The following is an 8,422-nucleotide window of genomic DNA, read 5'->3' as shown; positions in this document are numbered from 1 at the left end:
CCCGAACGAATGAATAAATGAACGTGGAATAGTTATGAATGCTACCAAATGCCGTGAATACGCAATCACGGCATTTGATAAGATTGGGCCCTGGATTCGTTTGTCTGTTGCTGAGCCATTCCTTAACAGTTTTTTTATGAGCTAGGCTAATAGAAGGATTCATTAAGACAGCCCGATCGTTTTAAGTGCACAAATGAATACGGCACGAGACGAGCAACAGGAGTGAACAGAAAGTTGAAAAGTGCAGTCCAGGGTAAGAACTAAGATGATATTTTCGGCTGGTCAGGGGTCAGCGTTTAAGGTATCGATACTTCACGTGCGCTTTTCACTAAAGCGCTTAAATTAAAACAATAAGGCAGGGATTTTTAATCCGACTGTAGTTTTCTTTCCATGCGAGGTTAGCGGTACCTAATTGTTTACTAATTTCGAGCGTTGCGGGGATGCCTATATACCTTGGTCGTCCAGAATTCGCCAGCGGATAAACTTGGCTGTATGCCCAATAGCGCATGCTGACATTTCAAGTATTTATTTATTTATTTATTTTTACATCAATAAATAATACAATAACTATCAATCAATATTCCTCCTGACACTTGCTGGAACAGGGCGGCGTGCACCCACTGACGACCTCTCAGTTAACATATCACTATAAAGACCGTTAATGCATGAGGTGGAGTTTCTGGGTCTGAAAGTCTTTCATTTCCCTATGCAAACTGAGCTAGTTATTTTTTAATAGGCAAACACATTTCTACAGAATAGTGTTTGCCTATTCTTCAAACAGCCTGCGGTTATAGCGAACGTCAGATCAGCAGCCCGGTAAGAAGCGAGTGACCCTCGCAGAGGCTTAACGTGCTATACATATGAACATCTTTTTTTACTCGGAACATTTTTCGTGATATATGCGAAATAAATCGGAGACCATTTGGAGACGGCGCGGAGGTGGCCAGTAGTCAGTTTGGCTAACCCACGACACATCACTATGTTGAAGCTTGGCAGTTCACTTAAACCCATCTAGAAACAGGGAACTTGATGCTGCTGCAGTGATTTGAAGAGGATCCCGAGATGCCCACTGAATGTCGATCGCAGACACAAATGGGTTCGGAAAATAGCGGCCTCCAGCGCCGGCAATAGCCAGCGATGAGGGTAGCCACGACATGCGGATAATATTGTCACCGCTAACCTGTGACCTTAATCACTAGCGGCAGCGCCAAAATATCACCGGCACATCGTTATCAGAACTCACGATACGGTGATTGGCGACCTCGATGTAAGTGGGGAATATACCTAGAGGTAATGAGTGATTGCTGATGATTGCTAATGGTGACCCTTATCAGTCTTGGTCGCATGCCCATTGTCCAGTTCTGTTGGACGGTGGAGTCGGAGTCGGAGTCGGAGTCGGAGTCGGAGTCGGAGTCGGAGTCGGAGTCGGAGTCGCAGTCGGAGTCGGAGTCGGCCGGAGTCAACACTGACAGTTCGAACCGCACTAGGCGGCTGGCCGAGTCAACATTGCACGGCCCACTGACTCAGTAGGGCTCCAGGTCACTTCTAAATAGAAGCTCCATTGACCCTAGCTTTAGAAGCAGAAATTCAATTCAAGCAGCCTCTCACCTTTTGGAGGATTCATTGAATGTGGTTCAACGCAAGCCAGCCGGTAAGCCTGCCAATAAACGCACAGAAGCGCCACCAGCGGCAGTACACCTAACTACTAGTTCGCCACTTTGTCAGAAGGTGTCAGCACAAGGTGACCAGCGTAGACCGCTGTCGTTGGGGCCGCGGTGGCGGCGCGCTGCGCTGGCGGCCTGCCACAGTCGCCGTGTGGGGCCCCGCCGCCGCCGGCGGGTGGGGAGATTGAGCACCACGTGTGACCTGAGTCCCCTGGTCGGCGGCTCCGCGGGACCGCCTACAACTCTCCGGTCACCGCTCCACCTGTGTGACACATTGGGGACCGCTCCAGGGCAGAGGGAGGGGAGGGGACCCCTCCAGGGCAGAGGGAGGGGAGGGGATCCCTCCAGGGCAGAGGGAGGGGAGGGGACCGCTCCAGGGCAGAGGGGAGGGGAGGGGAGGGGACCGCTCCACCGGTAACCCCTCATGGGGACCGCTCCAGGGCAGAGGGAGGGGAGGGGGACCGCTCCAGCCGTGTGACCCCTCATGGGGACCGCTCCAGGGGATGGGGGACGGAGGGCTACTGGAGGGGGGGGGACGGTCCAGGGCAGAGTTTATTAGGGGCTTTCCGAGTGCCTTGCGCCGATTGTTTAAAGGTCCGTGGTAAGTGAGGATATTACTCGTGTAGCCATTAACATTCATGGATACCTTATCACCTATATCTGTGAGCAACTTAATTTTTTTTTTTTAGATAAAAGAAACATAGCGTTATGGAAGAAAACTAACCATTGTAGTCCGCGCCCTTAAGCCCCATAGACAAACAAAAGGATTAATTTGTTTGTTTTCCAATATTAGCTATGTTCATTGTTCAGTTATAGCAATCCACATGATGGTTAATGTTGACGTTCCCAGAAATCGGTTAATCATCTCTGATATACGTACGCCGTACCTACGTGTTGGCGGCCGCGGCGCGGGTATCGTTATATCCGCGCAGTGGCCACCGGCGTTACTGTTCACTGTTCAGATAGGCGGAGCCGGAAAAGTGAACACTGAACACTGGACAGGGCTGTCAGACGGTCGACTGGTGAGCGGACGGACCGAGTTATTGGGGTCTCAGGCAGAGTTTAGTGTTTGTATATTTGTTCATGAACAGTTCGTCAACAATGTTCGTTTGTTTGTTTATTTGACAGTTTACGAATTTTGGAATTTAAGGTCACATGTTCACGAACGATCCTCTGGTTCACGAATAGTTCGTGAACGTTCATGAACGTTCATGAACAAGTCATCATTTCTTATATCTTTCGAGCAATTTTTATCATACTGTATGTGTGGGCATTAAGTGTGTCACCACTCACCAGACCCTGAACTGGTTATTTAGCTGATACAGTAATGCCATTGGGCGTGTCTGCGGCACACCGCTGAACCAACAGTAAGTGGGCCTGAGTCTGCCACACCGCTGAACCAACGGTGGGTGGGCCTGAGTATGCCAATGTCGGTGGACCCACAGCGGCCTGCCAGGTCCGTGACGACGTCTGCCTTCGTCACCAGAGTAGGCATATGGAATAGAGTTGCAAAATTTCCCTACCGCACTACCGGCATGCCGGTAATTTTTCACTACCGCAGGTTTTTTCGTGGTATCTGGCATGTCTTGCCGGTAGCATGCCGGTATTTTTGATTTTGCACAAAAAAAAATTATCAGCATATGATTCAAACTTTGGACACTAAGAGGCTATTGAATTGTAATAACAGCAATCTTAGCCACTGCAAAATACATTTTGTGGTAGAAGTTCCATTGCTAAGGGTAGGGGTAACACATGAACCTAAGCATTTCACAGGTTTGGCTCTAATTAGAATTGTCAAGAATCTACTGTGGTCTATCAAAGTAAGACAAAGAATGCTCATTCATGTTGCAAAAGCACAACCAATTAGTAAGTCTAATGGTAGGTAATAGGCATAATACAATTACTAAAATAAATAAATGTTCATGGCAACATTCCCTAGGCAAAAGGCAGAATCAAAACAACACAAAACACATTGTTTGGAAACTGGCCTTGAGTCCCGAGATGTGGTCTGAGTCCTGAGATACTCTACAAAGAATTTGACACTGAAAATCCAGCTGAAAAGGCAGGTGTTAGGTAGCCCTGAGCCTAACTTTGGTCCCAAAATGAAATGAAAATGAATTAAACTGGCATTTTGTCTTATCTTTACAAGAAAACACAACATGCAGACGAAATGAATACAAAGTGCCGCAATGTGGCGCAACCAAGGATTGACTTTTAAGATCCTCTGTCCCCTAAAGAAAGGATGTAAGCTGATGACGTAATATTAATTCATATGCCCTTTTGGTTGAATCACTCAAGAGAAATCAATTTTCTTGTAGTGATAAACACTCACAGTGTTGATTCCATTGGAATTCAATATCGTGTTGGATGATTTTTATCAATAAAATCATTCACCAGGCAAAAGTTTGCCAGAGTATATTGAGTGAAGGGTAGGACGAACTTTGGTAGGAATTTCTAGTATAACTACTAGAAAACCTACTATATGTGGTCGGGACTAGCAAAAACTTAGTTCAAACTAGAATATGGTAGCGCTTATGGTTGGCAGTCGTGACGCGCACGTGACATTCATTTATTAAATTTCTTAAATAACAAGTTTTAGGGGCCGATTAGTGGGCAGATACATTCAATTAGCTATTAATAATTGATTATGCAAACATTCAACAATCTACATCATTCCATTCTAGCCGAAATCACGCGGCGCTCCCAGGATTCGAACTGACGACCCTCGGATTCGCAGCCCGATACGCTACCGACTGCGCTACCGAGGACCGCGCGCCGACGATCGGAGAGCCGGATCGCGGGTGCTGGCGTGCAGAGAAATCTTTACCCTGTACGCCGTAGAAGATCGGCTGGGTTTCGTGAAAAATGGTAGAGGAATTGTCGAAAGAAAATTCATCGATCTATCATTTGAGACTAAGAACCATTGATTCCTTCAAAGGTTGACCGAGATATCGCTCGCCGAAAAGAGGCCATTTAACATGTAAAGCCTATGGGCTGGTAGGAAATGTACGCCGTGGAGCAGCAGTGCTACCAACTAACTTCGGCGGGGGCCGAAAGTTTGCAGTCCTAAAACCTTTTTTGCAGTGTTTTAATCCGATTGTTAAAAACTGTGTTATGGCGCATCTGTTTCGAAACATTTACCTTGTGTTTGTTCCCGCGTTTGAGATGGGGGAGGATATTATATCGTTTTTAATATACATATTATTTGGTGAATTCTCAGGACAAGTGAGTTATAAACACATATTTTTACATGATTCGTATTTCGTATCTTATTCACGAGCCAGCAAGCCATGGCGGATAGGATGGCCTTGGCGGATAGGAAAAAGCTGATGTTGATCTCGCTTCCTCAGTTAGGAACATGGCCGAATCTGTAGTTCAAGTTTTTTATATTGTGATTTGTGACTATCTATAGTTTATTATTTGGTTAGTACCTGCAACATTTTAGGAGAACGTGGAAAATAAGAACGCTTGTGGTAAATGTGATTGCTGCTCACTGTGCAATCTTCAGAAACATATTTCAGTAATTGAAGTTCTTTTTGTCCTTGCTTTTTTGATGAATGTGTGAATTCTTTTTGTAGGCAATACCCTTTTGATTACAGGTGATATTTTAACAGCTGTAGACTATAATTGAGTTTCAAAATTGTGGTATTTGTGGGGCGAACTCAGCTAACATCAGATTGCTGGTAGTTTTGGTTGGACAATGGGTGGCTGCTGGGTGGGGTGGTTACTGAAATTGCCAAAATGTGGCATCTCATGTAGGGGTAAGCCAGAATCAAGAATGCAGGTTTTTTGGTATGCCGGTAATTTGGCGGTTTTTTTGCTTGGGGCGTGGTAGCATGCCGGTATTCTAGAAAATTTTTGTGGGGCGGGGCGGTGCCGGTAGCAGCCCATTGGGAAAACTTTGCAACTCTAATATGGAACAACGTCCTCACTGCGCACGATCGGGGCACCTCCGGCGACCCCAGCACTCAGCAGGGCCCCGGCGCCCCCAGCGGGCCTCCGGTGCCCCCAGGAGGGCCTCTGGTGGACCTCCGGCGCCCCCAGAGGAGCCTCCGGCGGCTGCCGATCGCCAGTCGGCTGACCCCTCCCCCCTCCCCCGCCCGCCCCTGGCCGGCCGGCCGGCCGCTGTTGCTATGCGGCCGCCTCAGTAGGCCTCTGCTCAGTATCAGCATCGAGACGGCGGGCCGGGGCCGAGCGCCGCCCCTCGCGACACGCGGTGGCCGGCGGGGAGGGGAGGGGAGCTACTCGTGGAGGACGGCAGACCGGTGGCCAGAGGCGTGCCCAGGCACCGCGCCCGGGGAGATCAGGAAACGTGCCGGCCTCCTCACACGCGCTCTCATTCTCCTCGGCCACTGGTAGATCGAACTAGATTCTAGTGTAGGTCGAGCCGGTGAGGGCAGGCGTCCCCTGCGGCCGGACGACGCTGGGAGAACGGGCAGTCGGCGCCGCCACCGGCAGAGCTGTCTGGGTGCCCCCCTGGGGCACGGCAGACCGCCCCGGGCAGAGCCGCCACCAGGCCCGCGCCGAAGGGGGGGGAGGCTGGCACCCACCCAGCGCGGCGCCGCTGGCACGCGTGGGGTTTTGGCAGGCCGACGCCGGCCGGCCGGGCAGGCCTTGAGCGACCAAGTCAGCGGCCGGTGGCATGTTCCCACCGCGCCGCGTCACAGACGGGGACACGGCGCCCTGCACTGTGTCACTGAGGGGGACACCGCGCCGCGTCACAGACGGGGAGCCGCGGCTGCAGACACCCAGCTCCAGCGTCATCCCGGGCCCCCATAGCCGACCGCCCGGCTATTCCACCTGGTCCGGCCCGGGAGGACGGCTGTCAGAGGCGGGCCACGGCAGCTAGCTCAGGCGGCACCGCGGCCGGCCGCAGTGCTGGCCCGGGAGCACGGCAACGACTGAGCCATTTTCCGGCCGGCTGAACGATTAAGTTCAGCTTGTTTCACTGTCACCACAGCAGTATAGCGTCTGACACGGCCATTACGGCTGCCACGGGTGGGTGGATGTCCATTCTGATCCATGGTGCAATGTTCAGTGCTATTCCTTCTTGTTTTAAAACAAAGTTGTTGACTGGCGATGGTTATCAGGAGGCATTCACAGCTCAAAGCAACAAAAAGGCCCACGTCATGCACCAGGCCACCCGCCACGGTCTAATTATTCACATTTCACATGCAGCATGCTAAAACCAACATGGAGACATAATGTTACTTTCTGAAATGCACCAAAGTCATTAGCCGAAATAGTATGTGCAGCATCGGGCAATGATCTTCGCAGTCCAGTGATCTCACCCTAGCCTACCATCCAAGGGCTCTGTAATGGCCTTAGAGACCGACAAAGCCAGTCCCCCCCCCCTCCCCCCACACGTTCAAAATCAGAGAAATATGAGAATGTTCTGGAAGCCGGGCCTGCCCGGCCTGGGGGCGCCTCTGGCCGTCACCCTCCCCGTGCCGTCCACACTGCAGGGGCGGCGGCCGGCCGACTCCACGTGACGGCCGTCATGTGATGCGGACGGCGCGTCAGCTGACTACCGGCCGGTCACGTGACGGCGGCGCCGCCCCCGGCCGGCGCTGTGCAAACAGACGCCGCGGGCTGGGATTGCGGGCGGGCGGGGCACGGGGGAGACGGCCGGTCCCGCTCGGGAGTCCGCTCAGCCGGGCGGAGTCCGCAGCCCCTCCCTCCACTTCCGCTCGACATCGGACGTCTGCAGCCGAGTCGGCTCCCAGGGGACGTCGCCGAAAAATGTAGCCTTAGACAGTAGACACTACTCCACTAGACAGCATTGAGCGTGCGTCGTTCCGCGCGACTGCCCTGTTCTCTCATAAATCCAACGTTCAATTGATGTCAGCCAACTTTGAAGGAAACAAGTCCGTGAGAAAGATACCTAGGAAAGTTCGGTTGAAAAATGATACAAATTTCACAGAAATACCCATTCTCATGACAATATGAAGCTACCAGTATCCTCTGTTCGGTTCCGGGCCCTTTTTTCCAGGGCGTTCTGTCGCCCGTTTGAAATGTCAGCTTCCGGCCGCCCGCGCTCCGTTCCCCATAACCGCTGGCCTGTGAGGACTGACCGCTGACCTGTGAGGACTGTGACCGCTGACCTGTGAGGACTGACCGCTGACCTGTGAGGACTAACCTGCATGGTGGCGGTGACGGGCACCAGGGGCGGGCTCTGGGCGGGCGCGGCGGCGGACGGACTCATGGCGCGGCTGTGGGCGGCGGCGGCGGCGGCGGCGGCGGCGGCGGCGGCGGAGGAGTCACACTCGCGACACTCGCAGGGGGCGACTGGGCGCCGCCGGCCGCCGTATATTCTGAGTCGGCTGCCGGCGGCGCGTGACGCCTCCGCGGCCCCGGCGCGCCGCCGTGACGTCATACACGGTCACGGTGACGTCATATGAACCAGCCACGAGCGCCGGCGACCCCGCGGCATTGGTGAGGCTGAGCTCGCTTGGTTCATGCTCCGTTCCTCTGCTTCTCTGCCCAGGAAAGACGCTACAATGTTTGGGAACCAATGACTATAGGACTGCATATAGATGCCGATCGGACCTCCGATCTTTGAGAATCCGATTTTGTCCAATGTCCATTTTGGAATTCGGTGGACAAAGCCGGACAAAATCGGAAAATCATTCATAGCACTAAAGCATGTTTTTATCAAGTATTCATGTTCAACATAACTTTGCTAATGGACAGCTTTGCTACGGTGATAAGCGATTTCTATATATAACACCCCGAGCGAGTATAAATATGTATGCACT

The 8,422-nt window shown here is 52.0% G+C and overlaps 1 protein-coding gene across 2 annotated transcripts in view; it reads right to left on the bottom strand.

The window, feature by feature from the left end:
• The window catches only part of LOC122385618 (terminal nucleotidyltransferase 5C-like), a 69,017-nt gene extending 60,985 nt beyond the window's left edge, over positions 1-8,032 (bottom strand). Inside the window, exon 1 of one of the 2 annotated variants that reach the window (XM_043373996.1) lies at positions 7,804-8,032. In XM_043373996.1, the coding sequence (XP_043229931.1) occupies positions 7,804-7,869 (66 nt within the window). In that variant the 5' untranslated portion in view covers positions 7,870-8,032. The remainder of the gene's footprint in view (positions 1-7,803) is intronic. The other variant, XM_043373995.1, reaches the window with a different exon arrangement.
• Between the last annotated feature and the right edge of the window lie 390 nt (positions 8,033-8,422).

This window comes from Amphibalanus amphitrite, unplaced genomic scaffold (assembly GCF_019059575.1).
Source record: "Amphibalanus amphitrite isolate SeventyFive unplaced genomic scaffold, NRLGWU_Aamphi_draft 000225F_arrow, whole genome shotgun sequence".
Lineage (NCBI taxonomy): Eukaryota > Metazoa > Arthropoda > Thecostraca > Balanomorpha > Balanidae > Amphibalanus > Amphibalanus amphitrite.
Note: the sequence above shows the minus strand (reverse complement) of the source record. Positions and strands in the feature narration are given on the sequence as shown.